The 21,054-nt window shown below is 40.0% G+C and overlaps 2 protein-coding genes and 1 non-coding gene across 3 annotated transcripts; 1 reads left to right on the forward strand and 2 right to left on the reverse strand.

The window, feature by feature from the left end:
* Nucleotides 1-239: 239 nt before the first annotated feature.
* On the reverse strand, nucleotides 240-6,491 carry LOC112186891 (110 kDa U5 small nuclear ribonucleoprotein component CLO). The gene is made up of 11 exons (XM_024325448.2): nucleotides 6,363-6,491; nucleotides 5,474-6,223; nucleotides 4,671-4,739; nucleotides 3,366-4,559; nucleotides 3,112-3,210; nucleotides 2,876-3,034; nucleotides 2,621-2,706; nucleotides 2,344-2,542; nucleotides 1,833-1,943; nucleotides 1,207-1,413; nucleotides 240-653 (listed from the first exon to the last, which is right to left on the reverse strand). Exons 2-11 carry the CDS (start codon nucleotides 6,206-6,208, stop codon nucleotides 555-557), a joined length of 2,958 nt encoding a protein of 985 aa, XP_024181216.1. The 5' UTR covers nucleotides 6,209-6,223; nucleotides 6,363-6,491; the 3' UTR covers nucleotides 240-554.
* A 7,962-nt stretch (nucleotides 6,492-14,453) lies between these two features.
* On the reverse strand, nucleotides 14,454-20,686 carry LOC112189960 (switch 2). Its single transcript, XM_024329365.2, has 8 exons — nucleotides 20,251-20,686; nucleotides 19,712-19,818; nucleotides 18,354-19,281; nucleotides 17,316-17,563; nucleotides 16,683-16,809; nucleotides 16,337-16,612; nucleotides 15,987-16,239; nucleotides 14,454-15,033 (listed from the first exon to the last, which is right to left on the reverse strand). The coding sequence occupies exons 1-8, from the start codon at nucleotides 20,602-20,604 to the stop codon at nucleotides 14,696-14,698; spliced, it is 2,631 nt and encodes an 876-aa protein (XP_024185133.1). The 5' UTR covers nucleotides 20,605-20,686; the 3' UTR covers nucleotides 14,454-14,695.
* Nucleotides 20,687-20,831: 145 nt separating this feature from the next.
* Nucleotides 20,832-20,923, forward strand: LOC112191074. Its single transcript, XR_002932789.1, has one exon. It is a non-coding gene; the product is annotated as a small nucleolar RNA R32/R81/Z41 (small nucleolar RNA).
* Nucleotides 20,924-21,054: the final 131 nt, after the last annotated feature.

The following is a 21,054-nucleotide window of genomic DNA, read 5'->3' on the forward strand; positions in this document are numbered from 1 at the left end:
TCCAGAAGAGTGTGTTTTTTTTTTATAGGTTTAATCTAAAATGCCCTCATGTGCGATTGCTATCACTATATTTCAATGAATTATTGCCTTAAAATAAAAAAATTGTCTGACATCCATGAAATTCTAAGCATGAAGCACACAAATAATACCCTAATTTCATAGTATATGAAATTATGAAGTCATTCCTCATGGTTCGCTCCTACAGGATAACATATGGATCATCAGGTGGAAACAAAAAGTTGTGTTCAATTGATCCTTCCTTGTCCAATATCTGAAAATAAATGAAAGATAATGATGAAATAGGGTCTGCACAAAAAATAATAATGATTTTCACGGATCCGTAGCAAATAGGAGCAAATATCACGATACAGCATCTTTGCATTAGCAGGTCACATCATTTTTCCAACAAAATTAGAAAGCCCTGCGACAGCCGGAAGTTACAACTGTATAATTTCTCTTTTGGCATACGAGCTCAATGTTTCTGTTCCATCCTATTAAAATTGCCTACAACCTCTCTCGACTATGGATTTGTGGACACCATATCATTAAGCCAGTCATATCATCTGCTGGTGAATATCAGCTTCCTGCTGAGCCAGTTCCACCATCATGGCCTCATCGAAAAATTTGCTGATGCTCACATCCTCGCTCATTCCCTGCAAATTCAATATAAAACCCATTATGCCTAGATATGGCATTTCTTCCAGAGTTTGCAAATTATTTATAGTAGCAATGCACGCGGAAGAAACTTAATACGTAAGTTTTGTGGAGGTACAGAAAAAGTCTTATTTGATGCATCTTTTTGACCAGATGTAAAAGAAAACAGTATTGACCAAAAGAAGAGGAAAAAAAAAGGACAGTAGAGACATGAGTCGCCGTGAAGAAACTTAAGACTTAAGTTCTTAAGTTTTGTGGAGGTACAGAGAAAGATACAAGTCCATTTGATGCATCTTTTTGACCAGCTGTAAGAGAAAACAGTATTGACCGAAAGAAGAAGGAAAAAAAAAAAACAGTAGAGACATCAGTCGCTGTGAAGAAACTTAAGACTTGAGTTCTTATGTTTTGTGGAGGTACAGAAAAAGAAACAAGTCCATTTGGTGCATCTTTTCGACCAGATGTAAAAGAAAACAGTATTGACCAGAAGAAGAAGGAAAAAAAACAGTAGAGACTTGAGTCACTGTGAAAGAGAAAGGACGGGGATGCTTATACCTTTCTACGCCTTGTCTTGACCATAAATTCACGAGCCAGGTGCTGAATCGGTGCGGGTTCAAGTGGTCGCAGAACAATACTCTTGTCAAGAGGATCCCCAGGAACTATAGCCCAATGATCAAAGACTGAGAGGCAAAAAGCCTGTCCTTGAGTATGGTACCTCAAGTCCGTCTCAAAACCAAACGATTCTATGACGGGTAAAAATGCCTGAATTACAAGGAAAAGGAAAAAGGGAATGAAAATAAACACACATACATACTAGGAACACAAAGAAAAAATTACAACAAGACAATGACAATTAAGTTTCATGAATTTTCCATGAGAGTCAGATTAGGTAGGTACTCTATTACTGACCAAAAAAGATTGGGTGTTGCTTGAAATTATAACTGACAATATATTACAGTCTGATTTTTGAAATCACAATATCTATGACGCAGTATGGAAGCATGGCTATATGTCCGTTTATTGACCAAACTAAAAAAAAATGTTTTGAGGTTCAATCCCTCATTCAGTAAAAACCCAAATCATCCAAATGGACATACTTATCAGCAATAATCACATCACAATAAAACCCAGGACCAGTAAATGTAACTCGAATATTGCACAACAAAGTTCAACCACTGTACCTTAACAATGTAAGCTGGGGTCCCGGGTTGAGGAACATCGGCTGTAACATGTCCACGCCTGCGAGATAAAACAGTGTAGATTGCAGATATACAGTCGATTGGCGTTTGTATCTGAAACAACAGCACCAAATTTATTAGACAACAAAAGTACACTGCTTATCTAAGTGTCTGGATATGCATATGTTAAACAATTTTGGTTCCTCAGGATCTCTATTTAAAAGGAAAATATTCAATGACTGTAGCTTGACACAGAACATATCAAGAAAATATTAATCTAACGTAGAAAGAAATAAAGAGGAAAGCAACAAGATGTACCCTGGTTTAGTTTGACACTATGCTTTGACTTCAAATAGCATAAATGGCTATTGTCTAATAGAATTATTGCTACTAAACTGAGCAGCTTGTTACCACCATTTTGTTCCACATTTACACCAAAAAAGAAACAAGCTATGTTAATAATCGATTTCTGCGAACCAAATCTTATCGTCGTATGGACTTGAGGATTATTTACCTCCACATAATATACTGGCTCCATGAGCCGTGGGGTTGCCATTAGGAAAGATGAATAGGCCACACGTCGAGATGTGGGAATGATTTGACCAGATCCACGATGCAACGGCTCAGTTGCAATCCTTGCATCAACTATCTTGAACTTAACATTTCTGATGGGTTCATCACACAGAGGTCCTTCTCGAGCACCCCACTGAAACCTGTCAACAGTAACAACATGGTGAGTAATAATTAAACCACAATATTGGGGCAAAAACAACCAATGATTTATTCATTACCCTTGCACAATGGAGTCTTTCACAGCATTCAGCAAGCTCTTGTCAACTTCGCTTGAAAGTGTGTCATCAAGTAGTATGTTGGGTCCCTAAAACATACAACCCCTTGTCAATAAAAGCATATAAAGACATGAAATGTATGACTACTAGGTAAGGAAAGGGGATGAATAAAACAAAAATTTTCATAAAGACATACTTATAATTATAAAATAACTATTACGATTTAGAACCATAAATTTGTTCTATTTATATTATTACCTGCTTATCAGGACCGAATGCCCATATGGACCGTGCAGCAAGAACATCCCACTCATACCTAGTCTGGAAGAAATTACCTATATCTCTCCTAGACCAATCAATGCTTACAACACCTTTCTCAATGTCCTCCGCAAGTCCTCTCTCTAATGGCTCTGCAATCTACAAATCAAAGGTTTTTAGCTGGTCATAATGTGAAATTGATTCACATAATTTCTGAAAATTAGATTGATTCTTACCATAGTAATTTTATTCTTCTTGTTTGGTGTTTCAGCAAAACACTTCATTGATGAAGATTCCACAACTGTTTCGCAGAATGAAACAACAGGATCTGCAACCTACATTGTAAGTGAAGCTTAAAAACTACACTATAAAATATCAACCAAAAAAACTCAGCACTGAAAATAAGTCAACACTCAACAGGTGAATTTGATATTTTTGCCATGACACATGAGAAAAGTGAAGAAGTGATGCAAGCGTGAGCAGAAAATACCTTGACTTCTACTTCGGAGTAGAGCTCTCTGAGGTCCTTCATGATGGAATCCAAGTACAGTTCTCCTGTACCTAAGATTGTGTGCTCCCCAGACTCCTCAACTTTGGTGATGGCAAGAGGATAACTCTTGCTGATCTTTCTAAGACCCTCCACCATTTTTGGCAACTCACTGGGATTTAGAGGCTCAGTTGCCGTTTTCACCACTGGCAGTGTATTGAACTGAAGAGGGCGGAATATGTATACATCCTCGTCATAACTCTCATTACACAGAGTGGCAGTTTTCATTATGGAAGCATCCACACCTTCGATGAGAACCCAAGTACCAGGTGGAGCTTCAGCTATAGGTATCCTATCTCGCGCTTGGTAAAGCCATAGCTTCGTTACTTCTTTGACTGTCATGTCCTCCTCATCGTCAGGTGAATACCCTTCTCCCAATACTCGTACTGACTGTCCTGTCTGAATCTTACCACTGTATACCCTACCAAATGCATCGAACACGCTACAATCGGACTTGGGATACAGCTTGGTAACATTTACCATCAACGGGCCATTGGGATCACAAGTTTTCATGGCTTTGTAAATCAAAGAGTCTTTCGGTCCAGTATATGTGTGGTCGACTTTCCTTGTTGCAGCATCTTTAGGAGAAGGAATATGTTGCACAAGCATATCAGTGAAGCCCGAGGCAGATCCAAAAACCGAGCTACAAGCCAACCTCAGTAGAGGCCTAACATTCAATTTGTAAGCTGCATTGCTAAGGGTGACACCAAGTTCAGCAAGAGTTGCCTCAACACTCTTTTTATGTTCTCCAATCACCTGGCTATAAATTTTATACAGGGGTTCAAGCACAAACTGGACAAACGACCTTTCTCCTCCACTTGCAGGGGGTTTTCTCCTGAAAGCCCTGTCCTCAGGATGATAGTACATATCTCCCCATAGACGAGAAGCAAACTGATCCGCGTCAAAAGCGATCCCATGAAGCTTAACATATAGCTTCGCAAATGATTGCAACGTGAACGACCATCCTGCAGTAGCGCTTGCAAAGCATACGTTTCCAGCAACAGGATCAATAACTTGTACATGACCAGCAGTTGAAGAGGCAGCCGTTATGTGGTTATTAATCACTTCCAGAGTATGCCTAAGCTTGAAGTAAGCATCCCTTGGGGGCAATTTAAGTTCTGTTATCAACCTGTCAACCTTTGAAATGAAAATGCAGCCCATAAGAATAATAGTATAGTCAATGGAAGTACACCGCTTTATAGAATGATCAAAGGGCAATAGGTTGCCTGTGAATAAAAGAAAATCTACCTTGTTGATTACAACCACAATTGGTAGGCTCTCTTGGATTGCATGGCGTATAGCCCTCTCAGTATTTACCTGTTGATCAAAATCATAAAATTTTATAACCATGCTGAGTATGAATGCCACAAAACCAAGCCACACAACTAATACATAAATAATAATTTCAGAAGTTAAAACTGTAAATGCATTAAAAAGAATAGAAAACTATGTTTCAAATAGGCTACAATGGTGAGAACAAAAGTAAAAAGCTACAATATCTTGGGTATAAGATATTAATGTATGTAGTGAGGAAGCCTCTCGCACTCACGAGCTTGTGTAGAGAGACTGTATTGGAAATCATTGTAAATTTAAGAAATTACAGCAATTGAATTGAATGTTTAAAGTGAATTACAATATCTACAATAAGGCACTCACATGAATATGAGAATTAAACAATTAACTTCTTTTAAATCTCAGGAATATATAGGGAAAGAGTTTTGCAACAGCAAGCATGCAGGAAGGCTAGTTCTTCTAAAGCTGAGGCAGTGATATATGGTAGCCATGTTATGTTGAAACATGTTATAAGCTTTTTAAGCAAGTATATCCTGCAACTGGCATTGGATATACCAAACCACTTTCTAAGTTTTACTTACATGAAGGTAGGTTTCTCATTGGATTAGGGTTTCAAACTTCCGCTGACAAGTTGAAATAATCCAGTTCTAATTTAGAAAATGATAGCATGACCGAGGACTCTCGTCCACATAGACAATGAACCATTACGTTTTCACTATCTATGGAATAAATAATAATGGAAAGATAAAGTTAATTACCATCATCCCTTCTGCCGCATCAACAATGAGGACAGCACCATCAGCGAGCCTAAGTGAAGCAGTCATTTCATCAGAGAAATTGACATGACCAGGAGTATCCATGACATTGCACAGGTACGACTTTGAATTGCTATCCTCAAGTACAAGGGACATGGGAACAGCCTTAATAGATATCCTCCTCTCTTGTTCATCAATCCTCGTATCAGTGTACCTCATGTGCTTATCACTATTTGCATCAAAAGTAGACATATGATGAGTCTGTTCCACCAACATATCCATAAACACCGTCTTCCCATGCTGCAAGTGCCCCACCAGTGCCACATTCCGAACCAGAGCAGGGTTCGACATAAGACCAACAAGAAACTGCGTGGACACATACGTCGAGGAGTCTTTGACACCAACCTCAAACTTAATATTCCGAACGGGCTTGATAATCGGCTGTTCAAGGGGCTGTGCATCTTCATCCATGACCAAGGTCTCAACATCTTCGCCGTAAACCTCCTCCGCTGTAGGATAATACTTCTTATCCTCAGCAAGAACAACCTGGTTGTCCATATCTACATCATTAGAGGCAGTCATCCACCCATTCTGAGCATCCTCACCGTCGGATGCCGCACCTCTATCTTCTAACCTATCCGGAAGCTCTTCATCTTCTTCCTCCCTATCACTCTCCTGGTCCGACTCGATTTCGGGTCCTATATAGTTCCCGAACTCGTCGTATAGACTATCATCCATCTTAGCAACTCAAATCTGCTATTCCACACAGCTAATTAGTTCGATTATCGCCACAAGTATCAGATAGGTTTTCGATTTAGGAACTAGAATTTCAATGTGAGCATACAAAAGAATAGATAAACGAAAGTGCGAAGCAAGCAAAGAGATTACGTACCTGGAAATCGGAGGTTCTAGGGCAAAGAGCGCAGAGTCTTCACCGCCAGTGTTGAGAGAGAGGAAGGGTTTAAAGAGGGGATACACTGGAGCGCTAATTTGAGAGCTACCATGAACGGCGTCGTTTTGTATTTGAGGTAATGTTTTTTTTTTTTTTTTTTTTTTTTACACTTAAAAGTCTAAAATCGTAAACCATTTAGACCACACCTTAATAATATGGCAATTGCCAAATTTTTAGGGTATATGTAACTAAAAACGTTAAATGTGTTCAAGGAAAACCTAATCTGTGTTTAGCCCAAACTCTAGGTTACTTGACCTAGTGGTAATAGGATTTAATTAGAAGTATCTAGAATCCTAATCAATGTAGAATTACTTTCCTTGTATGATTGAGATTCTATGCATTGTAATCCTCTATATAAAGAGGCCCCTATTATCAATGAGAATACACAGCAAATTCCTCTCAAATTCAGTTTCTCTACAACACGTTATCAGCACAAGCCCTAACCCTGAAACCCTAAATTTGTAGCCTTCAAATCCCATAAACCTCAGCCGCCCAACTTGAAGATCTCAACTCCAGGAGTCCAGAACCGGCGGCCCCATCCCCAGAACCGGCCGGAAAACCATCGAACCGGCCACCGGAAGTGACGGAAGTTTTCTTTGCCCGGTTCAAGGTTTTTCTCCCATCCTCCTGCAGCCATACACTACCAGAAGCTGCAATCTGACCCCTAGTTACCGGAACCGGTCAAAAAGCCCTCAAACCGGTAACCAGAACTTGTTCCGTCTTGAACCGCCGGCTGCCCTTCTAGATCATCAAAGTCCTTCAGTCAACCTGCGCAACCCAGCCCAGAAGAAGACCAGTCCCGGTCCAAAAGCAAAGAAGCTGTACGGCCCAGTAGCAGAAGGAGCAAGCCCGACCCAGTGACGCAGCCCAATGACGTCAGCCCGGAACCAATCCACGTCAGCGCCATGCAGGCACCCAGTCAGCATACACGTCAGTGCGCCACGTCAGCACTAGTGCCACGTCATCAGGCCGGTCAACCATAGTCAACCCCGGTCAACCCTCCGGTCAACGACCGCTGGCGACTTTTCTGGCCATTTTTCCGGCCAACTTCCGTCCACTTTTCCTGAGATTTTTTCCGGCCACTTTCCGGCGACAACTTTTCCGGCCATCTTTTAAGGTAATTTTTCTAAAAGTTCCCGTTTTTGAAGTTTTTTTTTCATTTTCTTCTTCTTTTCTCGGGGACTTCCAAAATCCCTTCTCCTACCCCCCTTTCTCTACATAGGGGAGACCAAAAGCCGAATTGTGGGGGTTCGTGCTCACTCCAAGCTTGGAGCTTGTAGAGTCCTCCAAACTTAGAGTTTGTTGAGAAGAAAACGATCGACCACATACATCGTTGTTTCGATCTAATCCAAAACCCCTCTTGGAATCTGATTTTCTTGGAAGTGACTACGCTCAGAAAATTCATAATTTCTTGGAAGCGACTACGCTCAGAAATTTAATAGTTTTTCGTGGTAGCCTTTTCCGCTCCGAAACTAACCATAATCTTGTGTTGTTTTTCAGGATGAGTTACCTGAACAAGTTGAACTTTGTTCCACTCGAAACAACTGGCGCAGGATACCATAGGTGGGTTTGAGATGTGCGCTAACATCTTAAGGCTGATGGAATTCTGGAAACCATCCAAGAGCCTAGTCAGAACGTGCTCTCCATTGAGCAAGCTACTGCTTTTGAAGCAAAACAAGCTAAAGCCATAATTCTCATGACAAGGCACATGAATGACGTGCTCCAAAATGAATACCTTAATGAGGAAGACCCAAGAAAGCTATGGGTAGAACTTGAGCAGCGATTTGGCAACGTTCGTGACTCCCTGTTTCCTGATTTAGAAGTGCGATGGCATAGCCTCCGCTTTTGTGATTTCAAGTCTGTGCTTGATTATAACTCGGAAGCTCTTCGTATCAAGTCTCTGATGGAGTATTGTGGCCAAGCCATAACTGATACGATGTTGATCGAGAAGACTCTCTCTACCTTCCCCGTCTCTGCACTGATGATTTCAAAGAATTATCGGATTGATGTAAATGCAGGACGTATCACAAGGTTTCATGAGCCATTGGCGCCATGAACGTAGCTGAAAAGCACGATAATATCCTTGTGAAGAACTATAATGCTAGACCCGTGGGAACTAGGCCTATTCCGGAGTATAACTATAGTCGCGCCCCCAATGGAGGATGCAAGGAGCGAAACCCTAAGGATAGGGACAATTCTGGACATTCTGGTCCATATGTTCGCCCTAAAGAGGAAGGAAATCGCCAAGAGAGGCGTGCACGGAACTGTAGAGGTCAACGTGTGAAGAGAGAGAGAGGCGGAGCCTCCGACCATGGTGGTAACGCCACCAAGAGGATAGATCGTCCAAATCGAGCCCCAATGGCGCCTCGATCAAGGGAGCCTGACCATAATGATGTTTGTTTTCGATGTGGATCAACTTAACATTGGGCCAAAACATGTACCGCACCCCAGAATGTTGCAAACGCATACAAGACGTATCGTGAAGCAAGGGAAGCAAATTACATGGCACAAGATGATCAAGATAGTGATCTAGATCTAAGGGTAGAAGACTACAAGGATCAAGACCCAGATATTGGCAATTTTGATTAAGTCTTTTTATTTTCCAAGAGATGTAGGCGATAGCCATATTACTTTTATTGGATTAGATTTTCTTTAATCATATAACCAATGATGTATTCTGTTGGCTTATGAATAAAATTTCGAGTTCTTTTCATTATGACTCAACTTTGATTCTGAGCATATGACTTTGTGACTACGATGGCTGGGTCATCAATATTAATTCAAGGACATGGAATATCCCGAGTTCCACTTGCCAAATGGCACCCTGATTACAGTTGTCACAGAAATTCTCTACGCTCTTAGGGCACAAAATACCCTATGAACAGCCAACGGATTCCATGCGAAAATGCATGTAAAGAACGGAAATGAGTTCCTTTGCATTACCTCTAATGATTGGGAACAAAGACGCATCTTAGAGAAGTTTATGTGTCTCTCTAGTGGACTTTATGTCACTATTCGAGCTATTAAATCCAATAAAGTTATGAGAGACGATCTCTTGGATTTAGACACATATTGGGTTTGTCACGACAGGACAGATCATTCTAGTCCTGATATGATGATTCGTCTACAAAAAGACTTCACAGACATCTTTTCTCTCGAGCGAAATGAAGCATGAATCAAAAGTTGATTCTTAGACTAAGTGTGACCGACGTTGCTGCCTAGGGCACCGCCTCCGTCCACCACCAGCCTAGGGCTGGCGTAGTCTCTATCTATGACTCCATGGATGGCGTCCATCATGGTGATGGCTCCCTAGGTGATACTTCAATCACCAACTTGCTTCAAAATAGCATTTCAGACGCTCAGGCCTAACCAAAATTCTCATTGGTTGCTTCTAAAGCCTCTCGCTCGTTTTACTAAGCCCGTTCCTTAGGGAAATTAGGACTGAGACCGTCCTATGCAAAGGATATGACAATACTCATTCTGTTCTTACAAAGGATCCATAGGGATTTTGTGGATTGATTCAACCAACTTGCGGACGCTTAAATATTTCATGATGTTGGTTGACACGCAAACACGCTGGTCACGTGTTGTGCCATTGTCCACCTATAAATGCTACTTATGCTAGACTCCTATCACATATCATATGACAATGGGCTCACTCCCCAAATCATCATATTCAGTCAATTGGATTTGACTATGCTAGTGAGTTTACATCGAAGAATTTCGATGGATATTGCAATGGGTTTGATGTTGGACATCACATTCCCATGTACACATCCGATTGGTCTCGCGGCAACGACTACGATGGTAGTCCGAACATTGGTAATGCGCACCAATCTTCTTCCATCCGCTTGGGGTGATGCGATATCGCATGCAGCCATGCTAATTCGTCTACGACCTACCGCCACTCAATGTACCTATGTGTTACAGCTAGTGACTGGGTACACGTCTTTTGTACTTCCACACATTTGAATGAGCCATTTAGGTGCCAATTGCGCCGCCACAACGCTCTATGATGGGTCCTTACAGACGAATGGGCAACTACGTTGGATTTGAGCTTCCAACAAACGTCTGCCACTTAAATGCCCTTGCTAGGCGATCTTCTTACCGCTAGATTTGCGGATGTCACTTTGATGAGACAGTCTTCTTGTCGTTAGGGGGAGATAAGAACACGAATGTTCAACAGGAACGACATGAATTGTCATAGTCTGTCCCCACTATGTCTCATCTTGATCCCTATTAAAGTGACGAGATCACAAAAATATGCTGCAAACATGCCTGCAACGAAGGACGTCCCTACGAGAGGATGTAGCGCCACCCTACACGGAGGTAGGCATGGTGCCAACGCCAATGAGAGTGGCACTCTGGAGTTACAGGCCATGCCCCAGCTAGGATGTGTGGGAGGCCCGTGGGTTCGAAGGATACATTGGCACAAACCAATCCTCGATCATCGACACTCAAAAATCCGTCTCATGAGTATCTTCCGGGTTATGGTTATCGTTGGGGGACGCCTCAACGCCAGAACCTATTCCTGAGAATATAGAGCTCTATGAAAATTACACTAGTGTACATGAGACGTGGAATAGAAACTCCATCAGAATTGATGATGTAGTTGCGTATTTTTTGTTGCGCATGAGTTTTTGAATTAGATGATTTCGAACCACGCTCCGTTGATGAATGAATACCAACGTGGAGAGTTCTTGGCCTAAATGGAAAGATGCGATCCAGGTTAAGATGGATTCTCTAACGAAGAGGAAGGTTTTCGAGTTAGAGATGCCAACACCTCCTAACATAAAACCTGTTGACTAATGGGTCTTCGTTAGAAAGCGTAGTGAGAAAAAGAGATAGTAATCTCGCCTTATGGCGCAAGGCTTCTCACAAAACGCCCTGGAATCGACTACGATGAGACATATTCTCTCGTAATGGATGTCATTGCACTCCACTACCCTGTCAGTTTGGTAGTTTTCCGAATAACTGAACATGCAGCTTACAAATATGGTCACTACGTATCTCTACAGGGATCTAGATACGGAATATACATGAAGGTTCATGGCGAACTTCATTTTCCCAAGTCAAGTGGCTCTAGACCATGGAGCGCGTTTACAAAGAGGTTGAAACGCTCACTAAAGTGACTACTTGATTGGGAAGGGATATGCCCACGCGTTTCTAGGACAAGTTTCGGATTCTATCGCGGTTCATGTTGGACATGATCTTCATTAGAAGCCCTTAAAGAGTTAAGGGAAACCGCTGAACACTTGAAATCTTAGTATGAGATGAAGGATTTTGGGAGAACACGATTATGTCTCGGTTTGGAACTTGAGCATCGTGTCGATAGATGCTTAGGCATTTTGACAAGGTCAAGCCTTCAAGCACCCCCATGATCGTCCGTAGTCTTGATCCTGAAAAGGATCCTCTTCGTTCGAAGGATGATGACGAAGATGCGCTAGGGTCAGAAAAGCCCTAGTTAAGTACAATGGGTGCATTATTGTACTTAGCTCAATGCACAAGACCGGACATCTCATTTACCATGAACTTGTTAGCTAGATATAGCTCTGCGCCAACGCAACGCCATTGGATTGGTGTAAAAGATATCTTTCGATACTTGAGATGCATGAATGATATGAGCCCATATCATTCATGCCATTGGATTCAGACCCATCACACACCAGGTACGCCGCCAACGCTGGCCTGCGTTCTCTATCCCCATCCCAAAACGACATGTGTTTGGGAAGGTTTTGCTGATGTTGGGTATCTCTCTGACCCACACAATGGTCGCTCCCAAACTGGTTAAGTGTTCACCATGGGAAAGGACCGTGACACCTTGGAGGTCTATAGAACAGACCGTAGTCGCTATATCTTCGAACAATGCAGAGATCATTGCTATTCACGAAGTGGTTCGTGAATGTATATGGATTGGATCCATAATTACGCATGTTCGAACAATTGTGGTTTGAAGTCTACCACAGATGAGCCTACGAGCATTTAGGATAATGCTACTTGTTTTGAGCAAATGAGGCAAGGCTACATCAAAAGCGATAACACCAAGCATAATCAGCAACAACAGACACTCCTCGAGATCAAAGTGAACTAGGTTCAATATGAGGATAGTGAGGCAGACTTGTTTACTAAGTCATTGCCCAATTCCACGTTCGAGAAACATGTGGCAAGAATTGGCTTGCGGAAATTATCTGAACTCCCATGATCGTAGTCATCAGGGGGAGGCGCAGACATCAGGGGGAGATGTCTACATGTTCACCTGAAGGGTGTGTTGTGCTCTTTTTCCCCTTCGACCGAGGTTATTTTTGTCCCACTGGGTTTTTGTTACTCGGCAAAGGTTTTTAACGAGGCAACTAGAGAAGCACCGCGTTTGGGCAACACAAGGGGGAGTGTTCAAGGAAAACCTAATTTGTGTTTAGCCCAAACTCTAGGTTACTTGACCTAGTGGTAATATGATTTAATTAGAAGGATCTAGAATCCTAATCAATGTAGAATTACTTTCCTTGTATGATTGAGATTCTATGCATTGTAATCCTCTATATAAAGAGGCCCCTATTATCAATGAGAATACACAGCAAATTCCTCTCAAATTCAGTTTCTCTACAACAAAATGTTAATTTATTAAGATTTTTTTTATTCAAACTCATAATTTCATGTAACTTACAACATAGTCAGTTACAGCTCATGTCAATGTCAACGTCAATTACATAATCAGTTACGTAGTCAGTTAGTTGGCCAGTTACATATGTTGTGTGGCAGGAAACTCAGTCTTCATCACTGCCATGTTTTGGGATGTCATGTAGAAGCTGGGATTTATAATTCAAGCTTGAATAAACTTGACCCCAAAACTGAATAAATCTAAATGCAATAAATTATATTCTGCTCATCATTCACCTAGAATTTTTGAAACATATCAAGGAAAGTTTCTAAGTGAAAAAGTTCACAATACAAACCTTGAGGATTTAACCTCAGATTTTGAGGAAATTGTGTCAGATGAGAATATAAGTGTAACATTGCCTTTAGAACAAGATGTAGGGATGGCAATGGGGCGGGTTGGGGATGAGGATCACAATACCATCCCCATCCCCGTGGTCATTCTCTACCCCCATCCCCGCCCCAATCCCCAATAAAATTATATTGGGGATTCCCCATCCCCATCCCCACTGGGGACTAAACCTCCAAACCCGCCCCAAATTCCCAATAAGAATTTAATAAATAAAATATTTTTTTCTCATATTGCCTTTTTTAAAATCAAAATCTCTACAACAAATAAATTTAAAACATGATTAAATTCATAAATCATAATTCATTGAGTGCAAAAGTCAAAATACCATTAAAGTAAAAGTGTAGCCATTAAAGTAAAGTAGTAAATGTATATATTTATGATTTATATTATAAAAAATAAATTAAAATATATATAGTTAAATATATGTATATATTATTGGGGCGGGTTTGGGGATGGAGATCACAATACCATCTCCGCCCCATCCCCAATCTTAGATAGCGGGGATTGGGGATCCCCATCCCCATTCCCCATTTGTCCCCGAATTCTCCCCCCATCAGGGGCGGGTATCCAATGGAGTTCCGCCCCGCTGGGGATTTTTGCCATCCCTAACAAGATGTAACTGATCAAGTAGTTGTATCTAGTCCAGTAACTGGTCAAGTAACTGACCAAGTAACTGGTTAAGTACCTGACCAAGTAACTGACCACGTTACTAATCAAGTACCTGTAGCTCAACCTAATCCTGAACTGCTACTATGATTTTATTGAACCATGCATGGAGGTACACATCCCAATTAGGATTTGGAACATAATCCGATTAGGAATAGAAAACCTAATCAAACTGTTATACGCATCAAACCCTGTAATTGCAGAGTTGTCTTTCAAGATTGTCATGTACTGTATGTCTGACGTTTGGCAGTAACTTATTCCAAGGTCAAACTCAAAACCTGTATTGACTTAGAAATGGATAAATCACAAAGCCATCAAGATCATTTACTTTTGGGGGCACCAGGCTGAAACAATAAGCACCATATATAAATTGTGCAATCTATTAACATAATTTTTTTTTTCTTTTTCATAATATCTATTAACACCACATCTTGGAGATACAGAACTGTACAAGGAGTTCAGCTGTTAATTTTTGCACAATTGCACACTTTTGAAGATAATGCTTCAAAAATTAGATTACAACTTTTGAACGTCCTAGGCACCTCAAAGACAATCTAATATCATTCTAGTCTCACCATAAATGATCCCGATCAGAGCCACAACCTTATAACAAATCAACGCTGTTGAGTTTCTTCTTGTTTCTCTCCTTGTAGTCCTGGATAACCTTTTCCCTCTCTAGAGGAGGAGCAGATACTACCCACTTGCTAAATTCAATCTCTCCCATACCCATGAACTTAGCAAGGAGACTAAATTGAATCCTTTTGCGATCCATGGATACAGATACATTCTCCTTTCCACCAGTACCCTCTCGTCGCTTTCTCCTAGCAACACCAGTGGGGGGCTGTTTTAGGCTATCATTACAAGGAATGACTCTTTCCATCGTCCCTTGCAATCCAGGTCTATTATTCACAATGTCTTCATTACGATGTGCATAGACAATACCTATAGAAAACAAAACATTTCAGTTGCATTCAGAACAATAATAAATATAAATCAGATGGTAGAAAGATAAAATAAAGAACAAAAAGATAGTAAGTGCAACAAGTTCTCATCTCAAGAACCTAGCAATATGAAATGGTCTGAAGCACAAAATCCAGCATGTCTAAAGTTGGCAACCCCACATCCCAAATTGTGGACAGACAGATCCACACTTTGTTTGCAACTCCATATAGCCTTTATCACTAACTATTTCTCCCCTCTTTGTTTAAGGAACCCAGCGAAGAGAGAAAGCAATAATAAGCTGTTTCTTTTCTTTCCTTCTTTATTTGTTTGACTGACTTTCCTTTTTCTTTGTTCCAATGACTTTCCAAGTGTATTATTAGGAGTTCAATTTTATTTAATTTTTCTTTCTTTCCTTCCTCTTTTCCTGTTCCCCTTTCTCTGGCACAGCTTCGTTGCGTTCTTCACTTCCTCCCCCTCCCCCTGATCTGGCCCCTGCCTAGTAGAACCTTTCCAGCAAAGCTCATAATACACTAGTTTGTTCCTTCCAACTTAATCCAGATCTACAAATTACTAGACTTGGCTACATTCTCATTCTATATTTTGAAAATGCACTCAAGCAGAAAGAGCAGTCAGCTTATTTTACTTATTTATTTTTTTTAATTTTTTTTTCCAAATAATCTACTTCAAAGCACAAATCTATTTAAACTTAAATGCCTTTATTTTCATAATTTTGGATCAGGTGACGGCCAAAAGCTGTCATAGTCCATACTGACCACAAATTCCCTCTTTTTGGCAAAATAACAGTAATTTGTGGTCCACAATGATTACAAAGGACACAGATAAATTGGACATGCAAATGTCAAAATCCTCAAAACAGGAATAAAAGAATCACAGGATGTATGGCAAACTGACAAATGCATATAAAGAGTAGTAGAAGACATGATCATACTTACCCACATCTTTAAGCACAGGTTGACTAGATAAAGCCTTCTCAGAATCCGTGGTCAGAGACATGGATGAAGATGTCACACCCACTTCTTTTACGCAAGTAATTTTGGTTGATTCTTGTTCCCTACCATGACAATCCCCTTCTCTTTGTCCCTGCTTTTCATGCAACTCAAATATCTCGCTGGTAAAGAGCTTATCTGAAAGATCACGAAATAAATTGCAAATTCCAAAAAGTTCCCCTTGAAAGTCTTTGCAATCCTGAAAAATACGAGAGTTAAGTGAAATGCAAGTATTTAATAGTTGAATACAAATAAAAAAGTTCCAGCAGAAATGTAACACAGGTTGATTTCTGTACCTGGACACCTTCAAAATATCGTCTCTCCATTTTTCCAGAAACAGCAATGTTTGATAGCTGCTGTTTGTACACCTGACGTGAATAAACAAGTTCATCAAGGGAACCAGCAGAAAGAAGGCGGAAAACCACAACATGCCGTTTCTGCCCAAACCGAAATGACCTGTCTTGGGCCTGTAAGTCTTGGGCAGGATTCCAGCTTGGATCAAATATTACGACACGATTTGCACTGACAAGATTCAGTCCAAGCCCACCGGCTCGTGTTGATATAAGGAACACCTAAAACAATAGATAACTGTCAAACAGAAACTTAAATAAAGATTTTTCTGACATTTGATTAAAATTATACCTGTTTGCTTGGACTTGAATTAAAGTTGTCAACAAGAGACTGGCGCAAGTTGGTTGGTGTGGAACCATCAAGTCTTGAGAAGCAATAACCTTTGCGTATAAGAAATTTTTCCAATATGTCCAGCATCCTGGAAGAAGAGATTCTAGTTAATTCAGTTCAGCAACTAAAATGATCCAAAAGGCAGACCTAAAGAAGAAAAGCATGCACTGGACAATTGATGGACATAGAATACACTAAGTAAAAGTTTTTTTTTTTTCTTTCTTTCTCTATTTTCAAACTGATATACCATAAAAAATGCAGCTCAGATTGCCTTCCCCTCTCTTTCTCTCAAAAACAAAACTCAACAAAGTTCTAACTCACCCGGATTGCGGAGTCAACAGATTATCAAGCAGTCCCAAAGACTATAATTCACAAAATGCATTCATGTATCATTTGTAATCAGTTGAAAGCTGCCTAACTTAACAGTCAAAGAAGAAATAAGAGACTGTTTAAGTTATAGCAAATACACAACTATTTTGTGCTTTGTAGACCTCCACAAATGAAAAGCTGTTGAAGCAAGAGTTTTTAAGAATTGCTTCATGTGGTAATCCTTACAGAACACTATTATTATTGAGGAAATTTAAGAAAATTCACCTGACAGAGTAACTGAACAGAAGGACTTTATCACCCTGTGCAATCCATGAGAACATAAACTTTTCAAGTGCTCGCATTTTCCCACACTGTTTAACATCACTTAAGCCCATAAAACTCTCATTTTGAGTGTTGCCTCCCACCAAATCAATATCTGGGCCAAACACAGCAGAGGCAAACTCTGCATCTTTCTTTTGCTTTTCTGGGTCATCCTTCGGATTAGGCTTAATAAGCTCCAAGTGGTTACTTATCTAAACATGCACAAATACAATACATAAATTTATAAAACATTGTGACAGAGAATGTATATGAATAATTAGGGATCGATCAATCAACAAATGTAATGCATGCTCTATAAAATGTAAAAATTCATTGCCTCACTCAAACAGTCATCCTAACATATTCCACGTAAGCACTTACTGTAGAGGTTCTTATGATTATATTACATGGTTCGATGCTGAGCTCAGCAAACATATGCAAAAAATCACCACTGAGCTCATGTATGTATGAAGGAGAGAGGAATTTAACATGAGTATGCCTCATGTCATAAATTCATAACTAGGAAAGCAAAGTACAAGGGTTTTTATTGTTCTTACATCATTTTGAACAGTTATATAAAAATATAAAAAAACAAAAGGAAAAAAAAATGCTAATAGTGCAGACAAAGTTTACAAAATCAAGAGTTTAGGAAAACACGACAAGACCCAAAAAAAAACATATACCCAGGCTACAAACACCAGATTTTTTCAGGTGATTCATTTATTCCCAGATATTTTATTTTCTACCACTTCCTTTTTTTCTTTCACATTTAAAAAATTTGATCAGCACAGACCAAAAGTACCTAGAGTCTTGCCTCTACAACTTCACTCAAGCCCTAACTGATGGGAATACAAAAGCTTTGTTCTCCACCTCTTCCTTCAGGAAACCATAGCTTTAATGGTGCAAATTACAAGGACTAAAACACCTCTACATAACAATGAACTACGTGTTCTTGACAAAAGAGTGAAAAATAGAAGGTTAAACAATGGAGATCTCATTTACCTGTTGGAGCTTGACAAGGCAAGGAAGGACAATACAAAAGGGGCATGAATCACAACCATCAGGGTTATCCCTGTGAAGGTATGGCCAGATTTTTCCATCTGGTACAATCCTTTTGCAGCACTCAACTTGGGTAAGAGGAGATCCACAACTACAGGGAAGGTCCTTATTTATCAGGCATTGGATGTCTGGTAGCTGTAACATTCGCCTATACACCCGCTTTTGCAATTCGCTCATTGAACAAAATATGACATTGTCTTCCTTCCCCATCATAAGATGACCAATGGTTTCCTCTTTTGTCCTTCTCAACATGTATTTATTAAGAACAGCTACTAGATGCTGTTTTCGCTCATCAGCAATGCGGACAAATCTTTCTGGAGCAGTTGATCTTTGGCCATGTTTGAGAGGTTCATCATAAAACTCCCGAAAATGCTCCCGTGTTCCCAAGGATCCTGGTGCAACCCAGTCAAACAGGTTAAACAATTCCATGATTTTGTTCTGCATCATAGTTCCAGTGAGACCAATTCGTTTTAAGGTTTTAAATTCTAGACATGCTATGTAGAGCTTTGATTTTTCATTCTTAAGCCGGTGTGCCTCATCGACAACAACAATCTCCCAATTAACATCTGATAACTGGCTGCCACAAATTCTGTATGTGTCAAAGCTCGTGATAAGTATCTCAACTCCATGAGCTTCCAATTTATCATAAATCAAATCCCGATTTGCACCATGGTAAACAGCAACACTAAAGTTAGACCACTTAGAGAATTCACTCTCCCAGTTGTGGATAACTGAACTGGGGCAAACTATGAGAACAGGGTTTCGTTCTGCTATTTCACTTCTCTTTGGAATTGTGGAATCAATGCAATCACCATCTTTCCCAAACACAGCAGCCAAGAATGCAATTGTTTGAATGGTTTTGCCTAGTCCCCTATTGAATGTGTAAGATAAAATATGAAACTTGCTCACTACAAACTTTCAGGTAAGAATTGTAAATATCTAGAAATTCTACTTTTACGGCCCAAGAACTTTCAGTCCCAGTTTATCTACAAATATATATTGTCAAGGTACACCATATATATTCAGTTCTGAAAGAACAGGTTCTTCATTGATGGTTTTGGATATTGCATAGTAAAATCTGACTAAGCCATGTCTTCAAAACAATTGATTGTTCTTGACTAAAATCTATTCCAGCATTCAAAGGAAGGAAAATGCTCAAATTAAATGCAAAGTGTTTGATATAAAATGCAAAATTAAAAGAATATGAAAAATTTCTGGAGGACACAAGTACAAGTAAGTAATATGAAGATAATCAATCTTGTAAAGCAATATGAAATACAAATTGAGCATGATATGCTTACATGTCATCTCCAAGAACCCCTCCATGGTTGTTCTTGTATATATTGTATAGAAACTTTACTCCCTCCCTCTGATGTGGAAGCAATCTGCAGTTAATGGATGCAGGAACCTGCAAAACGAAAAGAAGTGACACCTATAAAAGTTTCTAAAGACATTCATAACTCACTTACGCAAAGAAATTCACAGACTAACTATGACAAAATCTTGTAAAGACCCAAAACCATAATAAATCATTAATGGCACTTCGATTGTGTCTTGAAAATGAATTTGTTCCTATTTGCTTGTGTTCAGATCCATCCACAGTTACAAACTAAGAAATTAGGTATATTAATTGGTCAGCCATCAAGTAATAATTTCGTTCACAATTATATTTCGTTTCCATTTCACCTACTTGAAAACTTGCAAACAATGAGGAAGTCCATTTCACAAAGAAATGTTGTTTCTTCCAAATTCACACACCAGACAAATATCCGAAAATCATCGTAGATTGAACATGGACAAGAGTAGGTGTGAGAAGAGGAAAACCAAGTGTAATTAATACCTGAATGAGAGGAAAATGGGATAAGACCAAGGGTTCATAGGGTCCTGTGTGATCAAACTGAAAGCTACTAACTTTACTAGTCCCAGAGCATCCCTGTGGTTCTGGGTCGTCTTCGTCCTCCTCCACCTGGGTCTTCTCTAGGGGCGGTGGCGGAGGTGGAGGTGGAGGTGGTTGAAGAGACAGAGGGTCTTGGAGCCTCAGGAGCTGCTGAGCCAGAGACGATTTGGGGGGCTTTCTAGGGATTGTGGGTTCTGGGATTTGGGACAGAATTGACGACGACGACTGTGTTTGGGTCGACGAGGAGTTTTGGGTTTGGCAGGGTTTAAGGCTCTCTTTGAAGGCGCGGAGAGACATTGCCACAACAAATCGACTCTCATTTTGAAATCCTCTGTTTCTTTATAAAAAGAAGGAGAAAAAACAAATGAAAAAGAAAGAAAGCAGAAGAATTGGGGGGCGAAATGACTAAAGTGACCTCTAGGGTTTCGACCAGTTGGCTATATAAAGGTTTGTATCTGCCTCTCTTTGCACTCTCTCACAGTTGGTTCCTAGTCTGTGTTGCTATGAGTTTGTTTATTTGTTTGTTATGAAGATGATGAAAGTATTGTAAAGAGTGATGGATGATTCATGTGATCATAATTCAAATACTCTTCGCTACGTTCTTTCTGATTCATGCAACCATCTTCTTTCTTTTTCAAATCAATCTTTCTTTTGTGTTTTCTTTCAAGCAATTCAATCTGTTTCTACTGGTTAGTTAATCAAGGATTTGAAACTTACTAATAATTGGATTATCTGTTAGGCTGATGA

Source organism: Rosa chinensis, chromosome 2 (genome assembly GCF_002994745.2).
Source record: "Rosa chinensis cultivar Old Blush chromosome 2, RchiOBHm-V2, whole genome shotgun sequence".
NCBI classification, from domain to species: Eukaryota; Viridiplantae; Streptophyta; class Magnoliopsida; order Rosales; family Rosaceae; genus Rosa; species Rosa chinensis.

Excerpts from the sequence above, each read along its gene's own strand:
- LOC112186891 (XM_024325448.2), bottom strand. The coding sequence starts at position 6,208 with ATGGATGATAGTCTATACGACGAGTTCGGGAACTATATAGGACCCGAA. Across the intron at positions 2,707-2,875 it reads CATTCGGTCCTGATAAGCAG|GGACCCAACATACTACTTGA; the intron begins GTAATAATATAA and ends TGTATGTTTTAG. Across the intron at positions 2,543-2,620 it reads AAAGACTCCATTGTGCAAGG|GTTTCAGTGGGGTGCTCGAG; the intron begins GTAATGAATAAA and ends TACTGTTGACAG.
- LOC112189960 (XM_024329365.2), bottom strand. The coding sequence starts at position 20,604 with ATGTCTCTCCGCGCCTTCAAAGAGAGCCTTAAACCCTGCCAAACCCAA. Across the intron at positions 17,564-18,353 it reads GCCTTGTCAAGCTCCAACAG|ATAAGTAACCACTTGGAGCT; the intron begins GTAAATGAGATC and ends GTGCATGTTTAG. Across the intron at positions 16,810-17,315 it reads CTGTTCAGTTACTCTGTCAG|GATGCTGGACATATTGGAAA; the intron begins GTGAATTTTCTT and ends CTCTTCTTCCAG.